This window comes from Ranitomeya imitator, chromosome 2 (assembly GCF_032444005.1).
Source record: "Ranitomeya imitator isolate aRanImi1 chromosome 2, aRanImi1.pri, whole genome shotgun sequence".
Lineage (NCBI taxonomy): Eukaryota > Metazoa > Chordata > Amphibia > Anura > Dendrobatidae > Ranitomeya > Ranitomeya imitator.
Window position 1 is genome coordinate 269,951,482 of NC_091283.1, and position 20,773 is coordinate 269,972,254.

Consider the following 20,773-nt stretch of genomic DNA (forward strand, 5'->3'; position numbering starts at 1 on the left):
AGCTGCTGACAGCTAAATCCAAGGAGCAGCCATACCACTTGAAACCACAAGAGGGAGCCCAAGAGCAGAACTCACAAAAGTGCCACTTACAACCACCGGAGGGAGCCCAAGAGCGGAATTCACAACAGAAGAGCAATGGTCTACAGGTGTCACCACAGGGAAGAGCAATGGTCTGCAGGTGTCACTACAGGGAAGAACAATGGTCTACAGGTGTCACCACAGGGAAGAGCAATGGTCTACAGGTGTCACCACAGGGAAGAGCAATGGTCTACAGGTGTCACCACAGGGAAGAGCGTCTACAGGTGTCACCACAGGGAAGAGCAATGGTCTACAGGTGTCACTACAGGGAAGAGCGATGATCTGCAGGTGTCACCACAGGGAAGAGCAATGGTCTACAGGTGTCACTACAGGGAAGAACAATGGTCTGCCGGTGTCACCACAGGGAAGAGCAATGGTCTACAGGTGTCACCACAGGGAAGAACAATGGTCTGCCGGTGTCACCACAGGGAAGAGCAATGGTCTACAGGTGTCACCACAGGGAAGAGCAATGGTCTACAGGTGTCACTACAGGGGAGAGCAATGGTCTACCGGTGTCACCACAGGGAAGAGCAATGGTCTGCAGGTGTCACTACAGGGAAGAGCAATGGTCTACAGGTGTCACCACAGGGAAGAGCAATGGTCTGCAGGTGTCACCACAGGGAAGAGTAATGGTCTACAGGTGTCACCACAGGGAAGAGCGATGGTCTGCAGGTGTCACCACAGGGAAGAGCAATGGTCTACAGGTGTCACCACAGGGAAGAGCAATGGTCTGCAGGTGTCACCACAGAGAAAGCAATGGTCCGCAGATGTCACCACAGGGAAGAGTAATGGTCCGCAGGTGTCACCACAGGGGAGAGCAATGGTCCGCAGGTGTCACTAGAGGGGAGAGCAATGGTCCGCAGGTGTCACTACAGGGAAGAGCAATGGTCTGCAGGTGTCACCACAGGGAAGAGCGATGGTCTACAGGTGTCACCACAGGGAAGAGCGATGGTCTACAGGTGTCACCACAGGGGAGAGCAATGGTTCGCAGGTGTCACCACAGGGGAGAACAATGGTCCGCTGGTGTCACCACAGGGGAGAGCAATGGTCTACAAGTGGTCACCACAGGGAAGAGCAATGGTCTGCAGGTGTCACCACAGGGAAGAGCGATGGTCTGCAGGTGTTACCGCAGAGAAGAGCGATGGTCTGCAGGTGTGACTACAGGGAAGAGCAATGGTCTGCAGGTGTCACCACAGGAAAGAGCGATGGTCTGCAGAGAGGACACAGGGAGTAATGATCTACACATGTACAAGTCATTCTCACAAAATTAGAATATAATCAAAAAGTGAATTTATTTCAGTTCTTCAATACAAAAAGTGAAACTCCTATATTATATAGAGTCATTACCAACAGAGTGATCTATTCCATGTGCTTATTTCTGTTAATGTTGATGATTATGGCTTACAGCCAATGAAAAAACAACAGTCATTATCTGAGTAAATTAGAATAATTAACAAAAAACACCCACAAGGCTTCCTAAGAGTTTATAAAGGTCCTTTAGTCTGTTTCAGTAGCTCCACAATCATGGGGAAGACTCTGACCTGACAGATGTCCAGAAGGTCGTCATTGACACTCCACAAGGAGGGGAAGCCACAAAAGGTCATTGCTAAAGAAGCCGGCTGTTCACACAGTGCTGTATCCAAGAATATTAATGGAAAGTGTAGTGGAAGGAAAAAGTGTGGTAGAAAAAGGAGCACAAGCAACCGGGATAACCGCAGCCTTGAAAGGATTGTTAAGAAAAGGCCAGTTCACTTCATGCTTCCCTCTGCCGACAAGCTTTTTTGGAGATGGAAATGTCATTCTCCAGCAGGACTTGCCCCTGTCCACACTGCCAACTGTACCAAGACCTGGTTTACAAACAACAGTATCACTGGGCTTGATTGGCAGCAAACTCGTCTGACCTTAAACCCATAGAGAATCTATGGATATTGTCAAGAGGAAGATGAGAGACATCAGACCCAACAATGCAGACGAGCTGAGGGCTGCTATCAAAGTAACCTGGGCTTCCATAACCCACCATCGCCTCCATGTCATGCCGTATTGATGCAGAAGGAGCCACGACCAAGTACTGAGTGCATCATTTTTCAAGCTGGTGTTATAAAGTATTCTAATTTACTGAGATAATGACTTTTGGGTTTTCATTGACTGTAATCCATAATCATCAACATTAACAGAAATAAACACGTGAAATAGATCACTCTCTAATGACTCTATATAATATAGGAGTTTCACTTTTTGATGATATTCTAATTTTGTGAGAAGCATCTGTATATCTGTGTCTGTCAGGAGGAGGAACCATGTGTGGGGGGGCCATGACAATGTATATTAAAAGGGATCCCACAAACAGGTTACCGCCCCTTTAAGTAAGATGTTTTGGACAGTGGGACTGCTTGCCTTATGCCAGGGGCCTGTACAGCGCCCCACCTTACAGACTACTTGGTGCAGGTTAGGAGTCCTGTGGGTGTAGCCTTCCTGGACGTACCTGAGAACATGTAGAAGAGTCCGGCCGGCTTCAGGAGGTAGTCCAGCTTCTGCTTGAAGGACAGCAGCGTGCAGACTGTGCCGATGGTCATGAAGCCCACCCCGATGATGGCGATGGCGGCTGCCGAAATGCTGTACTCTGCAGAGAGAAACCCCGCAGGGCGGTCAGCGCAGCTCACTGGTGGTCTCCCCTCCAGCACAGCAAATTGTCTTGCTCACAGCTGAGGCACTGTTACAATGTATCAGCGTGGTGTAGGTAGCAGGAGAGATGATATTGTCTTTGTCTGCACTGAAACACTGTAACAAACCCTCAGCTGTGTAAGGAGGACCAGGTCAGGAGAGCAATTTACACTTCTGACAGCAAGCGGAGATCCCGAGAGAAAAAAGAATGAAGACGGCTAACAGACAGCTGCTGCCAACAGGAATGTGACAGCCGGGAATTGTGTGCCCACTCCGGGGTCAGTGAGGTGATAATCCCGCAGTGCCCAGTGGAGATTATTGTCCTGTCCTCACCGCAGATAATGCCATCCCTCAGCGAAGACGATCCTGCCCCGCAGGCAACACTGGGGGTAACCACCACTGTTACCTGCCCTGCCTGCTGCCACCTTTACCTGCTTATGCACCCTGCACCCTGCTGCCACCTGTACCTGCCCATGTACCCTGCACCCTCTTGCCACCTGTACCTGCTCCTGCACCCTGCTGTCACCTGTACCTACTCGTGCACCCTGCTGCCACTTGTACCTGCCCCTGCACCCTGCTGCCACCTGTACCTGCCCATGCACCCTGCTGCCACCTGTACCTGCCCCTGCACCCTGCTGTCACCTGTACCTGCCCCTGCACCCTGCTGCCACCTGTACCTGCCCATGCAAACTGCTGTCACCTGTACCTGCCCCTGCACCCTGCTGCCACCTGTACCTGCCCATGCACCCTGCTGTCACCTGTACCTGCTCATGCACCCTGCACCCTGTTGCCACCTGTACCTGCCCATGCACCCTGCACCAAGCTGCCACCTTTACCTGCCCATGCACCATGCACCCTGCTGCCACCAGTACCTGCCCATGCACCCAGCACCCTGCTGCCACCTTTACCTGCCCATGCAACCTGCACCCTGCTGCCACCTGTACCTGCCCATGCACTCTGCTGCCACCTGTACCTGCCCTTGCACCCTGCTGCCACCTGTACCTGCCCGTGACCTGCTGCCACCTGTACCTGCCCATGCATCCTGCACCCTGGTGCCACCTGTACCTTCCCCTGCACCCTGCTGCCACCTGTACCTGCCCATGCACCCTGCTGCTACCTGTACCTGCCCATGTACCCTGCACCCTCTTGCCACCTGTACCTGCCCCTGCACCCTGCTGCCACCTGTACCTGCCCATGCCCCCAGTTGCCACCTGCAACTGCCCCTGAAACTTGCTGCCACCTGTACCTGCCCATGCACCCTGCTGTCACCTGTACCTGCCCCTGCACCCTGCTGCCACCTGTACCTGCCCATGCACCCTGCTGTCACCTGTACCTGCTCATGCACCCTGCACCCTGCTGCCACCTGTACCTGCCCCTGCACCCTGCTGCCACCTGTACCTGCCCATGCACCCTGCTGTCACCTGTACCTGCCCATGCACCCTGCACCCTGCTGCCACCTGTACCTGCCCATGCACCCTGCACCAAGCTGCCACCTTTACCTGCCCATGCACCATGCACCCTGCTGCCACCAGTACCTGCCCATGCACCCAGCACCCTGCTGCCACCTTTACCTGCCCATGCAACCTGCACCCTGCTGCCACCTGTACCTGCCCATGCACCCTGCTGCTACCTGTACCTGCCCATGTACCCTGCACCCTCTTGCCACCTGTACCTGCCCCTGCACCCTGCTGCCACCTGTACCTGCCCATGCACCCTGCTGTCACCTGTACCTGCCCATGCACCCTGCTGTCACCTGTACCTGCTCATGCACCCTGCACCCTGCTGCCACCTGTACCTGCCCCTGCACCCTGCTGCCACCTGTACCTGCCCATGCACTCTGCTGTCACCTGTACCTGCCCATGCACCCTGCACCCTGCTGCCACCTGTACCTGCCCATGCACCCTGCACCAAGCTGCCACCTTTACCTGCCCATGCACCATGCACCCTGCTGCCACCAGTACCTGCCCATGCACCCAGCACCCTGCTGCCACCTTTACCTGCCCATGCAACCTGCACCCTGCTGCCACCTGTACCTGCCCATGCACTCTGCTGCCACCTGTACCTGCCCTTGCAACCTGCTGCCACCTGTACCTGCCCGTGACCTGCTGCCACCTGTACCTGCCCATGCCCCCAGCTGCCACCTGCAACTGCCCCTGAAACTTGCTGCCACCTGTACCTGCCCATGCATCCTGCACCCTGGTGCCACCTGTACATGCCCATGCACCCTGCTGCAACCTGTACCTGCCTATGCACCCTGCTGCCACCTGTACCTGCCCCTGCACCCTGCTGCCACCTGTACCTGCCCATGCACCCTGCTGCCACCTGTACCTGCCCATGCACCCTGCTGCCATCTGCACCTGCCCTTGCACATTGCTGCCACCTGTACCTGCCTATGCATCCTGCACCCTGCTGCCTCTTGTACCTGCGCCCTACTTGCACCTGCACTTGCATCTGCACATTGCTGCCACCTGTACCTGCTCATGCATCCTGCACCCTGGTGCCACTTGGACCTACCCCTGCGCCATGCTGCCATCTGTACCTGCCTATGCATCCTGCACCTTGGTGCCACCTGTACCTGCCCATGCACTCTGCTGCCACCTGCTCCTGCACCGTGCTGACACCTGTACATGCCGCTGCAACCCGCACCCTCCTGCTACCTATACATGTCATCGTACCACGCACCCTCCGGCCCCCTTTACCTGCCCTTGCACCCTACTGCCACCTGTACCGGCCCTTGCATCCTGCTGCCACCTGCACCTGCCCCCGCACCCCTCTCCCTACTGCTATCTGCACCCCTCTCCCTGCTGCCATCTGCACCTGCCCCAGACCGCCACACTTACCTTTCTGGGTGGTGACTTCTAGGATTTCGGCATTTTCTCCGGAGGTGAAGTGTTTAAAATATGAGCAGTTCACATCTGGAAGAGAAATCTGCAGTTATTATCACAGACATTTAGTCACCAACCAACCTGCTGATAAATAGCATGCCCCCTAGAGGTCACAGCGCCCCTTAGAGGTCACAGAGCCTCCACAAAGGGAACAGGTAAGTTCTGCCACCAAAACAGCACCACCCAGAGGTGACAGGTAAGTACTGCGGCCGGCACAGCGCCCCACAGAGTTGACAGGTAAATACTGCAGCCGACACAGCACCCCTAGAGGTGACAGGTAGGTACTACAGCTGGCACAGCCCCCACAGAGGGGACAGGTAGATACTGAGGCTGGCACAGCCCCCACAGAGGGGACAGGTAAGTACTGCAGCCAGCACAGCACCCCACAGATGTGACAGGTAAATACTGCAGCCGGCACAGCGCCGCACAGAGTTGACAGGTAAGTACTGCAGCAAGCACAGCCCCCTAGAGGTGACAGGTAGGTACTACAGCTGGCACAGCCCCCACAGAGGGGACAGGTAGGTACTGAGACTGGCACAGCCCCCACAGAGGGGACAGGTAAGTACTGCAGCCGGAACAACGCCCCACAGAGGGGACAGGTAAGTACTACGGCCGGTGTAGCGCCCCACAGAGGGGACAGGTAGGTACTGCAGCCGGAACAACGCCCCACAGAGGGGACAGGTAAGTACTACGGACGGTATAGCGCCCCACAGAGTGGACAGGTAAGTACTGCAGCCAGCACAGCGCCCCACAGAGGTGACAGGTAAGTACTGCATATGGCACAGCACCCCACAGAGAGGACAGGTAGGTACTGCAGCCGGCACAGCGCCCCACAGAGCGGACAGGTAAATACTACGGCCGGTGTAGCGCCCCACAGAGGGGACAGGTAGGTACTGCAGCCGGAACAACGCCCCACAGAGGGGACAGGTAAGTACTACGGACGGTATAGCGCCCCACAGAGGTTACAGGTAAGTACTGCAGCTGGCACAGCCCCCACAGAGGTGACAGGTAACTACTACGGCTAGCACAGCCCCACAGAGGTGACAGGTAAGTACTGCATATGGCACAGCGCCCCACAGAGAGGACAGGTAGGTACTGCAGCCAGCACAGCGCCCCACAGAGTGGACAGGTAAGTACTACGGCCGGTGTAGCGCCCCACAGAGGGGACAGGTAGGTACTGCAGCCGGAACAACGCCCCACAGAGTGGACAGGTAAGTACTACGGACGGTATAGCGCCCCACAGAGGTTACAGGTAAGTACTGCAGCTGGCACAGCCCCCACAGAGGTGACAGGTAACTACTACGGCTAGCACAGCCCCCCACAGAGGTTACAGGTAAGTATTGCAGCTGGCACAGCGCCCCACAGAGGTGACAGGCAGGTACTGCAGCCGGCAAAGCGCCCCCCAGAGGTGACAGGCAGGTACTGCAGCTGGCACAGCGCCCCCCATAGGTGACAGGCACGTACTGCAGCTGGCACAGCGCCCCCATAGGTGACAGGCAGATACTGCAGCTGGCACAGCACCCTCCAGAGGTGACAGGCAGGTACTGCAGCCAGCACAACACCCTCCCCAGGTGAATATATGTTTTATACAATCTTTCAGACCTTTTATTTCTAGAACAGCATTCGAACGCTTATGATCTCCAGCACCATGGCTGCCGCCCTGGTATCGTCTGTGTATTTCTGGGGGGCAGCGCAGACCGTCATTCTCACCGCTCCCAGCAGCTGCCACATCCCAACACATTTCCTGCAGGTTTTCTGCTTCATTACTGCGATTCCTGGACTGCTGGCCGCAGAAAACAGGAGCTGTCACCTCGTATCACGTCGCCATCGCCCCTGCGCTGACAGCGCCGCTGCCTCGCTGTATTTATAGCTTTCATAAAGAGCAGAATAAAAGCAGAGAAGGTTAAAGGGGTTGCGGAAAACGAGCGGGAGACGGCGACTTCACCTGCACGGACGACCCGCGTCCAGCTACATCATAGTGGGAAACCATACAAGCGGGCTGTGGGGGGAGGTTTCTGCTGCAGCAAGCTGCCCCCCAGCCACACATCGGTGTGAAGAGCGTTCTGGGGGTCTGATGGTGGCCGATATCTCCTGACTGCTCCGTGCCACCTGTGTACAGCGGCGGTCTCCTCTCACTCACTTCTCCGTCCTGGGACCCCCCACTGTCACTGACCCCTCACATTCCGCCACCTCCAGATTTCTTCCTAATCCCATTATATCAGCTGCAATCCAGATTCATTAGCAGGATATCATCTTCCACTCGCCACTGTCCTGGGTGGGAAAGCAGCTGCCGGGGGAGGGGTGGTATAATGGGGGTCTCTTCCATAGATGCCTCGGATGGATAAACATTATCATTTCTGGGTCCCTTCACCATTAAACAGGCAATGAAGCTGCGCCCCCGGTGGCAGATCAGGTGTATTGCACTGAAACTTGTGACTTTTTCTGCGCGTCTTGTGCGCCATGTTTAGTACAGCGATCGAATATTACGGGTGGAACACATCGCGTATCAGAATAAATCCGCCAAACCCACAGTATTATATCACGACCGTCACTAACGTGAGAGAAAACACCGTGTGCACAGCTATACTGTGGTGCTTAGACTAGGTTCCCAGACCTTCAATATAAATATAAAGAAGTCTAGCACTCAACTTAAGCGGCGATAGATTTGTCACTAACGGACAGACTGCAGCATTTCGGGTATGACCCAACCTCCGACATGGGGTATTTATATCTGGAGTGTAATGAGTCGGGGGATGGGGTGGTGGGGACCCCCGTTCGGGGCCCTCGTCTGCCGCTGTCAGTCAGAGGTGTGGACAGCTGGCTGTTTATGAGCGGCCATCGAACGACGATCCCTCTGTTTTATGTGAGCGGATTATTATTAGAGTGAGTGACATTTGCTGCAATAAATTCTGCTCCACATGGACGTGTGTCAGCTTCAGATCAGCGAGACCCCAGAGCAGAGAATGGTTTGGGGTCCACATCACTTGTGCGCTACGGTGGTCCGTCCGATTCTGAGTTGTTGGGGGCTGTGATACTGGCAGTCGAGCAGCTGTCGGATTCTGTGTTCAGGTCTAAAGAGGGTGCGGGCAGGACCATCCAAAATAGGCTCGGAGTATGGAGGGGCTCAAGGCATGTCACCCCGCACCTGCCCGGAGTCACCCGTACGGGGGCTGCACAGTGTAAGTGATCCCATACAGACCGGCAGGTGCCACCCGGAGCCTGAGAGAAGTGCACAACGTCTTCTGTTACAGGGTTAATGAGCGAAGCCGCCGAGCAAAGGAGAATTTTCATGACCCTGAATAATGTATATTCTAGGGTGACCCTATGTGGCCCCCAAAGAGAGACAGAACTTCAATACTCTCCTGAAATACTCTGTGCTGCCGGGAAAAGGACTGCTACCACAATGCAGCGCTAAAAATAATTTACATAAGGAAAATCTCATTATTTTACTCAGGTACATTTATTACACCGTCCTACTGACAATCTAATATTGTAGTCAGTACCCAGTCACCACTAGGGGAGCTCCTTGTATGCTGAGATACATGATAAGATCCTGTCTGCAGCCACCACTAGGGGGAGCTCCTTGTAAACAGAGATGCATGATAAGATCCTGTCTGCAGCCACCACTAGGGGGAGCTCCCTGTAAACAGAGATACATGATAAGATTCTGTCTGCAGTCACCACTAGGGGGAGCTCCCTGTATACAGAGATACATGGTAAGATTCTGTCTGCAGTCACCACTAGGGGGAGCTCCCTGTATACAGAGACACATGATAAGATCCTGTCTGCAGCCACCACTAGGGGAAGCTACCTGTATACAGAGATACATGATAAGATCCCGTCTGCAGCCACCACTAGGGGAGCTCCCTGTATACAGAGACACATGATAAGATCCTGTCTGCAGCCACCACTAGGGGGAGCTCCCTGTATACAGAGATACATGATAAGATCCTGTCTGCAGCCACCACTAGGAGGAGCTCCCTGTATACAGAGATACATGATAAGATTCTGTCTGCAGTCACCACTAGGGGGAGCTCCCTGTATACAGAGATACATGATAAGATCCTGTCTGCAGTCACCATTAGGGGGAGATCCCTGTGTACATAGATACATGATAAGATCCTGTCTGTGGTCACCACTAGGGGGAGCTCCCTGCATAAAGAGATACATGATAAGATCCTGTCTGCAGCCACCACTAGGGGGAGCTCCCTGTATACAGAGATACATGATAAGATCCTGTCTGCAGCCACCACTAGGGGGAGCTCCCTGTATACAGAGATACATGATAAGATCCTGTCTGTAGCAACCACTAGGGGGAGCTCCCTGTATACAGAGATACATGATAAGATCCTGTGTGCAGCCACCACTAGGGGGAGCTCCCTGTATACAGAGATACATGATAAGATCCTGTCTGCAGCCACCACTAGGGGGAGCTCCCTGTATACAGAGATTCCGGTGCCCCTATATATCACGTTAATAGAACAAAGGATCTCATGCAGCTTGGAAGGGGTTATACCAATTTTGGCTGGTATCATGCGGGAGGAGGGAAGGAGTAGTTTTCACATAGTCTGGTATTTGCAGCGTAGAACCATATAAATTCTTGTGGGAGGAGGGAAACTGTGGGGTTTTGAATAAAACACACCGGCAGCAGGCAGAGTGAGAAGAGGTGGGTCGGAATGGCCGACAGTGTGTCTGTTCTCTCGTCTTGGATGTAGCAAAGCTCAGTGTGCGTGATCATAGACAACCAAATGCCTCATGTTCCTGACACCTCCCCTTTTAGACTGTGCTATGGAGGCAGGACCTCTCAGTACTCCTCCAGGCGCACCTCAGCAGGTTCACCCTGGCGGGACAACCCATCTGCATTGCCATGCTCTCTGCCCGTTTTGCATTTGATTGTAAAGTCGTACTGCTGGAGGGCAAGGCTCCAGCATAGCAACCTTCCGTTGGTTCCACACATGGCTTGCAGCCTACGCAGAGGGTGGTGGTCCGTCACCACAGTGAAGGTGCGACCATACAGGTAGGGCTGCAAACATTGCAGGGCCATACTATGGCCAGGCACTCCTTCTCGATGGTGGAATAGGCAGAAGCTTCCGGCTCAGGTACAACACAGGGTGCTTGGGGTTCCCCAAGTCGACCTGGCTGAGCACAGCACTGAGGCCAAACTCGCTGGCGTCGGTCTGCACCAAGAACGGTCAACTGCTTTCAACACCGGCGCGTTGCACAAGGTTGTTTTCAACGCCTGGAAGGCCACCTCACAGCGGTCGGTCCAGTCGACTATGTGGGGTAGCTTCTTCCTGGTGAGGTCCGTCAAGGGATTTGCCAGGCTACTATAGTTCTGTATGAAGTGGCTTGATGGTCAGAGCGGCTTGGTGAATTCACCTGAGCACCTCCTGAAGATGCTGCAGGTGTTTATTCCAGGAGGAACTGAAGATGGCAATGTCATCCAGGTACGCCACCACGTACTTCTCCAGTCCCTGAAGCAGGTGGTTGATCATCCGCTGGAAAGTGCAGGGGCATTCTTCATGCCGAAGGGAATGACTGGGGACTCGTACAGTCCGAAGGGTGTAATAAAAGCAAACTTCTGAGCCTTGGGGCCCAGGGGAATCTGCCAGTATCCTCGACTCAGATCTATTATGGTCAGATATTTTGCACCAGCTAACCGCTCAAGCAGCTCTTCGATGTGCGGCATTGGGTGCATGTCAGAGGGTGTGATGGCGTTGATCCCCCTGTAGACCACACAGAATAGGGTGGTTCGATCCTTCTTTGGCACGAGAACTACAGGTGAGGCCCACGCGCTCTTTGACAGTTGAATCACCTCAAGCTGTAACATCTCATCGATCTCCTTGCGCATAACCTGCTGCACCTGGTCAGAGATTCGATGGGGTGTTTGCCGTAGTGGGGCATGATTCCCGGTGTCCACCTCGTGGACGCTAACTCAGTCCTTTCAGGTCGGTTGGAGAAAATGGCCCAAAAGGGTTCCAGTGTGGTCCGCAACTGCGACTGCTGGGGTTCGGTTAACAAGGCGCTTACCTCCACTTCCTCGATGGACCCACCGGCCTTGGCTTGGGCCAGCATGTCCAGGACGGGGTCTTCCTCTCCGTCTTCAGGCAGGCTGCAGACCGGTAGGACTTAAGCTTCACATTCGTGATGAGCCTTCATCATGTTGACGTAAAAGGCCTTTTGCCTACCCTAGTCACAAAGGTGACTAGGTTGAGCTGTTGGTGGGCGACGTACTGGCCCTCCCAGCTGCCTGACACTTATCCTTTGGTATGGGGACCAGCACCCACACCTTTTGATCCACCTGGTAGGTCCGTTCCCGGGCGTTCTGGTCGAACCAGTGCTTCTGGTCAGCCTGAGCCTGCGTCATGTTGTCATGCATCAACTGCATCAAGGTCTGCATTTTGTCACGGAAGCGCATGACATTCTCCACTATGGACACTTCAGAAGGGTTCGGCTCCTCTTCCCAGGATTCCCTTACCAACCCAAGGGGTCCCTGGACTCGCTTTCCGTACAGGAGCTCGAAGGGGGAGAACCCCGTTGAGGCCTGCGGAACCTCTCGGTAAGCGAATAGCAAGTGTGGGAGGTACTACTCCCAGTCGTGCTCTTGGGTATCAACCAGCATGCGTAGCATCTGTTTGAGAGTACCATTGAAGCGCTCACACAAACCATTGGTCTGTGGGTGATACGCACTTGATGCCAGACGCTTCACCTGCATTTTCTTACAGAGAGCTTCCGTTAGGCGAGACATGAATTGGGTCCCTTGATCGGTAAGCATCTCCCTGGGAAATCCTACCCGTGAAAAGATGGCCAACAGTACATCCGCCACCTTATCTGCCCTAGTTGACGACAGAGCTACTGCCTCTGGATACCGGGTAGCGTAGTCTACCACAGTAAGGATATATCGCTTTCCAGAGCTGCTGGAGACGGCCAGCGGGCTCACAATGTCCACCGCGATTCTCTGGAAAGGCTCCTCTATCACTGGCAAAGGGATTAGGAGAGCCTTAAGACCAGGCCCCGCCTTCCCCAATCTTTGACAGGTGATACAGGAGCGGCAGTAGTTTGTCACATTTGTCCCCATTTTTGGGCCAATAGAAGTGTTTAGACAGCCAGCCTTAGTTTTGCTGATCCCCAAGTGTCCAGCGAGTGGGATCTCATGGGCAATCCGTAACAACTCACCCCTGAATTGATGTGGGACGACCAGCTGTCTTTCCTTCAACCACTCCTTTTGGGATTTTTAGGGTACTGTCTCCCGGTATAACCTTCCTCGTTCTTAGAACACCCTCTCCTTATCCATCACGGAGGTGGAAGTCTCGGCGAGGTGTCTCAAATTCTCCAGGCTCGCATCTGTGCGCAGAGCGGCCTGGAACTCCTGACTAGGGGAAGCCAGAAGCGACATCAGGGTCCCTTCCCCACGGGAACCCTCTTGGACCTGCTCTGGGTCCATCTCTGGTTCAGTCACGCCTGTGACTGAGGAGGGTCCAGAAGGCAGAACGTTATCTGCGTTCCGGGCACTCTGACTGCGGGTGACAGCAGCTACGTAGGCTGTCTCCTCGGGGATTTCCACAGACCTATCAGCCGGTGTTGCTATGGGCTATACCTCCCCATCCACCCCCAACATCCCAGGAGCAATGCTACTTATGGGGCAGTTACCTTCCTCTGTGGCACTGGTCAGTTGCACGGCATCACCTTCCTTACGGTTCCCATGCATCTCCCCATTTCCCTGAGCACCATGACTTGCTCCTGTTAGGGGTTCCTCAGCCATCCCACCCCGCAGAGTGCCGTGGCTGAGCAGCCCTGCATCTGTAAATACGTCATTCTTGGTACACAAATGGTTATCAGGTACCACATGCGCATTTTCATCATCGGCATCATCAGTATTACCTTCGGCATTTTCAGAAAAATAATTAACAGGTACATCATTAAGTGGTAAAGCATTGTCAGGTAACACATGCAATTTCCCATCGCTATCATCAGCATGCAATTGGGGAGGGGTGTCAGGAACGTAGTATGCAACCATCCTCCCCAAATCAGTCCCCAATAAAACATCAGTGGGCAACTTATCAGATAGCCTCACTTCCTTTACCCCGCCCCCAGCACCCCAATCTATATACACCCTCGCCATTGGCAGGGACAGCTGATGCCCCCAATCCCAGTGACAGTCATGGTTTTCCCCGGAATAATCTCTTCCCGGGCCACCAGTTCGGGTCGGATGAGGGTTCGTTCAGCCCCGATGTCCTTGAGGGTATGTGCACACGTCAGGATTTCTTGCAGAAATTTCCTGAAGAAAACCGGAAATTTTCTGCAAGAAATCCGCATTTTTTTTTGCGTTTTTTTCACGTTTTTTTCACGTTTTTTTTTAGCATTTTGCAAGCGAAATTAGCTTGCAGAATGCTAAAGTTTTCCAAGCGATCTGTAGCATCGCTTGGAAAACTGACTGACAGGTTGGTCACACTTGTAAACATAGTGTTTGACAAGTGTGACCAACTTTTTACTACAGATGCTGCCTATGCAGCATCAATAGTAAAAGATAGAATGTTTAAAAATAATAAAAAAAAGGTTATACTCACCTGCAGACAGCCGATCTCCTCAGCGGCGTCCGTTCCTATAGATGGTGTGTGTGTGTGTGCAGGACCTTCGATGACGTCGCATGAGCGGTCACGCGACCAATCACAAGACGGCGACGTTTTCGCAGGTCCTTCACACAGAACATCTATAGGAACGGAAGCCGCTGAGAGGCGGGAAGACTCCGGGGCCATCAGAGGGTGAGTATATCACTATTTTTTATTTTAATTCTTTTTTTTTTTTTACCAATTATATGGTGCCCAGTCCGTGGAGGAGAGTCTCCTCTCCTCCACCCTGGGTACCAACCGCACATAATCTGCTTACTTCCCGCATGGTGAGCACAGCCCCATGCGGAAAGTAAGCAGATCAATGCATTCCTAGGTGTGCGGCATACCCGCAATTCCGCAAATTTAATGAACATGTTGCTTTTTTTTCCGCAATGCGATTTTTTTGCGGAAAAAAATGCAACATTTGCACAAGAAATGCGGAATACACTGTAAATAATAGGAGGCATATGTAGGCGTTTTTTTTCGCGTTTTTATCACGTTTTTATAGCGAAAAAAACGTGAAAAATACTGAACGTGTGAACATGGCCTTAGGCCTGTAGCGACATGGCCCCCCATGGTGACGTGCAGCACGTTGTCACACACCCTCCCAACTGCCCCACCCACCAAAATAACTGCTGCATTAGGCCCTGGAGCCTTGGCTGGGGGGTTCCTCTGCTTCTCCGGACAGTTGACGCTGATATGAGCAGTCTGTTTTTAGGAAATACACTGGCGAAGGTCGGTGGTAGGTCTGGTGTTGTTGACAACGGGAACAGGGCCTCTGGTGAGTTGGCTGGCAGGGGTACTGGCGTTAGATGCAGGCTTACCCCCTCTCCAGCTGGTGGTGACTGGCTTCCGCACTCCCGATTTCCAGTTGGCCTCATAGGCATCGGCAATCTGCGTTGCTTTAGTCACATCTTTGGGTTCTCTGTCCATCACGAACTGTCGCACCTCAGCTGGGCAAAGATGTAAGAACTGGTCTTTGATCATCAGGTCTTGCAGCTGTGCAAAGGTGGTCACTGACAGTCCTTGGGTTCACTGGTCAAAGTGGGTCCTGAGTCCATGTGCCACATCTCCATAGCTGTCATGTGGGCCACGTTGAAGGTTCTGGAACTTTCTACGGTAAACCTCAGGTGTAAGCTGGTACTTGGTTATCAAGGCCTGCTTGATTGCCTCATAGTCGTCATCTTGGTCTGACAGAAGAGAAGCAAACGCCTCCAGAGCTTTGCTTTTTAGCCCTGGGGTCAGGTATCGGGCCTATTGGTTCCCAGGCAGCCGATACTGTCTGTAGGCTTTCACAAAGGCCCGCAGAAAAGTGTCCAATTCCCCGTCCTTTTCCATCACAGGAAAGTGCTCTGGCATGGGGTTTTGAGAACTGCGCGTTGCTGGACCCACTGCTCTGCGTAGTATATAGTTGGCTCTGAGTTGGGCCAGCTGCAGTTCATGGTCCCTCCGAGCTTGGGCATCTCGCTCAGCTCTCTCGTATTATTGCTGGATCAGCTGCAGACGTCCCTCCCCGTCATCGGCAGGGAGTTGTTCCAAGGCCGCCAGCAGGTGGGGGTCCCATCCGCCCTGGTTGCTAGTAGGGCCGGAATTCAGTGGTTGGAACTCGGCCGCAGCACCATTTTCGCTTGGGCCGGCTTCTGTACCCGCTGTGCTCTGAGAAAGGTCTGGAGTAGCTTCCCATTGCACCAGATCCGCGACCAGTTGGTCTTTGTTTTTGCCCGCAAAGTCAATCTGCTGTGACATGCACAAGGCAATAAGAGTGTCCTTGGTCTGCTTCTTATAAAAGGTTTCTCCCAGCATAACCATGGTTGCCAAATAAAAGATAGGATAGAAAAACGAAGAGAGGGGTAGGGGGTAATCGCAAGTACACACTATTGTCTCAAGACTAGTAACAACTGAGCTTGTTCTCCCAAACTTTTTTTGCACCAAGTCCTTGTAAGAACTGTGCAAGTTTTTAGTGAGAGGAATGAGTGCTCAAACCAGATCACTAATGCTCTATGATCCCACCACTCTGCCACCAATATGTCACAAATCCCACCGGGATCCCACCAATATGTTACGGATCCACTGGATATGTTAGGGATCCCACCAATCTGTCACGGTTCACGGGGAAGATACCTTTATCATCCCCACCATTCACACCACTTTGTCATGAACCAAGGTTGTTTGGTTGCCCCCTGGTTCCTTCTGAAGTGGATTTATCTATATCCCACTTCCCAGTTCCGGTTTGGAACTTGCAGCTCTCTCGCCCACTTACCCTCAGGTCAGTCAGGGTACAGTACCTAGGGTAATTAGTCACCAGAAAGGCTGCCTGCTATGTACTGGCTATTGGGCACACTGCAGCGAGGGAGCTATAACTACTCCCACTCAGGCGGGAACAGTAACTATCAATGCCGCCGTCGCTACAAAGCTTCCCAATTGCACAAGACAATTCCACTGCCACCAGCTCCGATTTTCCAAGTATTATCGGGTCCGGAGCCAACCCAAATTAGCAGCGTAATTCACCTCAGAGAACACGACAGTTCATAATAGAGCAAGGAGAGACAAGCTAGTAATTTTATATTTTACTCCAAAAAAGGTAGTCAGTGTTTACAAAGTATGAAAAGATATTATAAAGGAGACAAATTTCATATGTACAATACAATTACAAATAAAAAAGGAGTAACATTGAAAACAACAAGTACATGTCGTTATATCATGCTATCACATGGCTGGCCGTGTGCTGAGGAGGAGAAGGACTATATATCCAGATGCATCATACATAGTATTTGCAGCGTAAAACCATATCAATTCTTGTGGGAGGGAAATTGAGGGGTTTTGAATTACACACACCGGCAGCAGGCAGAGAGAGAAGAGGGGGGTCAGAATGGCCCACAGCGTGTCTGTTCTCTGCTCTTGGATGTAACAGAGCTCAGTGTGCGTGATCATAGACAATCAAATACCTCATGTTCCTGACAGGAACTTCCTGTACAGAGATACATGATAAGATTATGTCTGTAGCCACCACTAGGGGGAGCTCCCCGTATACAGAGATACATGATAAGATTCTGTATGCAGTCACCACTAGGGGGAGCTCCCTGTATACAGAGATACATGATAAGATTCTGCCTGCAGTGACCAATAGGGGGCGCTCCCTCTATACAGAGATATATGATAAGATTCTGTCTGCAGTCACCACTAGGGGGTGCTCCCTGTATAGAGAAACATGATAAGATCCTGTCTGCAGTCACCACTAGGGGGAACTCCCTGTATACAGAGATACATGATAAGATCCTGTCTGCAGACACCACTAGTGGGAGCTCCCTGTATACAGAGATACATGATAAGATCATGTCTGCAGCCACCACTAGGGGGAGCTCCCTGTATACAGAGATGCATGATAAGATCCTGTCTGCAGCCACCACTAGGGGGAGCTCCCTGTATACAGAGATACATGATAAGATCCTGTCTGCAGACACCACTAGGGGGAGCTCTCTGTATACAGAGATACATGATAAGATTCTGTCTGCAGCCACCACTTGGGGGAGCTCCCTGTATACAGAGATACATGATAATATATGTCTGCAGCCACCACTGGGGGGTATACAGAGATACATAATAAGATCCTGTCTGCAGCCACCACTAGGGGGAGCTCCCTGTATACAGAGATACGTGATAAGATCCTGTCTGCAGTCACCACTAGGGGGAGCTCCCTGTATACAGAGATACATGATAAGATCCTGTCTGCAGCCACCACTAGGGGGAGCTCCCTGTATACAGAGATACATGATAAGATCCTGTCTGCAGCCACCACTAGGGGGAGCTCCCTGTATACAGAGATATATGATAAGATCCTGTCTGCAGCCACCACTAGGGGGAGCTCCCTGTATACAGAGATATATGATAAGATCCTGTCTGCAGCCACCACTAGGGGGAGCTCCCTGTATACAGAGATATATGATAAGATCCTGTCTGCAGCCACCACTAGGGGGAGCTCCCTGTATACAGAGATATATGATACGATCCTGTCTGCAGCCACCACTAGGGGAGCTCCCTGTATACAAAGATACACGATAAGATCCTCCCTGCAGTGGTACTGTTGTACTGTGCAGTGTATATATACAGGACAAGAGGAGTGGTACTGTGCAGTGTATATATACAGGACAGAAGTGGTACTGTGAAGTGTATATATATATATACTGTATATATATATATATATATATATATATATATATATATAGGTCAGGAGTGGTACTGTGCAGTGTATATACACTGCTTAAAAATTAAAGGGAACACTTAAACAACAGAATATAACTCCAAGTAAATCACACGTCTGTGAAATCAAACTGTCCACTTAGGATCCAACACTGATTGACAATCAATTTCACATGCTGTTGTGAAAATGGAATAGATGGAAATTATTAGCAATTATCAAGACCTCCTCAATAAAGGAGTGGTTCTGCAGGTGGGGACCACAGACGACATCTCAGTACCTATGCTTTCTGGCTGATGTTTTCGTCACTTTTGAATGTTGGTTGTGCTTTCACATTCGTGGTAGCATGAGACGGACTCTACAACCCACACAAGTGGCTCAGGTAGTGCAGCTCATCCAGGATGGCACATCAATGTGAGCTGTGGCAAGGAGGTTTGCTTTGTCTGTCAGCGTAGAAGTCCAGAGGCTGAAGGCACTACCAGGAGACAGGCCAGTACACCAGGAGATGTGGAGGGGGCCATAAGAGGGCAACAACCCAGCAGCAGGACCGCTACCTCAGCCTTTGTGCAAGGAGGAACAGGAGGAGCACTGCCAGAGCCCTGCAAAATGACCTCCAGCAGGCTACAAATGTGCATGTGTCTGAACAAACTGTTAGAAACCGATTCCATGAGGATGGTCTGAGTGCCCGACGTCGACAGATGGGGGTTGTGCTCACAGCCCAACACTGTGCAGGATGCTTGGCATTTGCCACAGAACACCAGGATTGGCAAATTTGCCACTGACACCCTGTGCTCTTCACAGATGAAAGCAGGTTCACACTAAGCACATGTGACAGACGTGGCAGAGTCTGGAGATGCTGTGGAGAGCGATCTGCTGCCTGCAACAACCTTCAGCATGACCAGTTTGGCAGTGGGTCAGTAATGGTGTGGGGTGGCATTTCTTTGGAGGGCCGCACAGCCCTCCATGTGCTCACCAGAGGTAGCCTGACTGCCATTAGGTACCGAGATGAGATCCTCAGACTCCTCGTGAGACCATATGCTTTTGCGGTTGGCCCTGGGTTCCTCCTAATGCAGGACAATGCCAGACTTCATGTGGCTGGAGTGCGTCAGCAGTTCCTGCAAGATGAAGGCATTGAAGCTATGGACTGGCCCGCCTGTTCCCCAGACCTGAATCCGATTGAACACATCTGGGACATCATGTTACGCACCATTCACCAACGTCACATTGCACCACAGACTGTCCAGGAGTTGGCGGATGCTTTAGTCCAGGTCTGGGAGGAGATCCCTCAGAAGAACATCAGCCACCTCATCAGGAGCATGCCCAGGCATTGTAGGGAGATCATACAGGCACGTGGAGGCCACACACACACTACTGAGCATCATTTCCTTGTCTTGAGGCATTTCCACTGAAGTTGGATCAGCCTGTAACTTCATTTTTCACTTTGATTTTGAGCATCATTCCAACTCCAGACCTCCGTGGGATATCAGTTGTGTTTTACGTTGATCATTTTTAGGTTTTATTGTTCTCAACACATTCCACTATGTAATGAATAAAGATTTACAGCTGGAATATTTCATTCAGTGATATCTAGGATGTGGGATTTTAGTGTTCCCTTTATTTTTTTGAGCAGTGTGTATAGGACAAGAGGAGTGGTACTGTGCAGTGTTTATACAGGAGGAGTGGTGCTGTGCAGTGTATATATACAAGAGGAGTGGTACTGTGCAGTGTATATATACAGGAGGAGTGGTACTGTGCAGTGTATATATACAGGAGGAGTGGTACTGTGCAGTGTATATATACAGGAGGAGTGGTACTGTGCAGTGTATATATACAGGACAGGAGGAGTGGTACTGTGCAGTGTATATATACAGGACAGGAGGAGTGGTACTGTGCAGTGTTTATACAGGAGGAGTGGTACTGTGTAGTGTTTATATACATGGGAGAGGAGAGGTGGTAATGTGCAGTTTATATATACAGGTTAGGAGGAGTGGTACTGTGCAGTGTATATATATATATACGGGAGAGGAGAGGTGGTACTGTGCAGTGTATATACAGGACAGGAGGTGTGGTACTGTGCAGTGTATATATACAGGACAGTAGGAGGGGTACTGTGCAGTGTATATATACAGGACAGGAGGAGATGTACTGTGCAGTGTATATATACAGGACAGGAGGAGCGGTACTGTGCAGTGTATATATACAGGAGGAGTGGTACTGTGCAGTGTATATATACAGGAGGAGTGGTACTGTGCAGTGTATATATACAGGACAGGAGGAGCGGTACTGTGCAGTGTATATATACAGGAGGAGTGGTACTGTGCAGTGTATATATACAGGAGTGGTAC

General features: G+C 52.0%; 1 protein-coding gene across 1 annotated transcript in view; it reads right to left on the minus strand.

Annotated features, from left to right (window-relative positions):
* The window catches only part of CACNG1 (calcium voltage-gated channel auxiliary subunit gamma 1), a 35,748-nt gene that overhangs the window by 2,086 nt on the left and 12,889 nt on the right, over positions 1-20,773 (minus strand). Inside the window, exons 2-3 of the mRNA XM_069749176.1 lie at positions 5,580-5,654; positions 2,561-2,698 (exon numbers count right to left, since the gene is read on the minus strand). Coding sequence (XP_069605277.1) covers positions 2,561-2,698; positions 5,580-5,654 — 213 coding nt within the window. The remainder of the gene's footprint in view (positions 1-2,560; positions 2,699-5,579; positions 5,655-20,773) is intronic.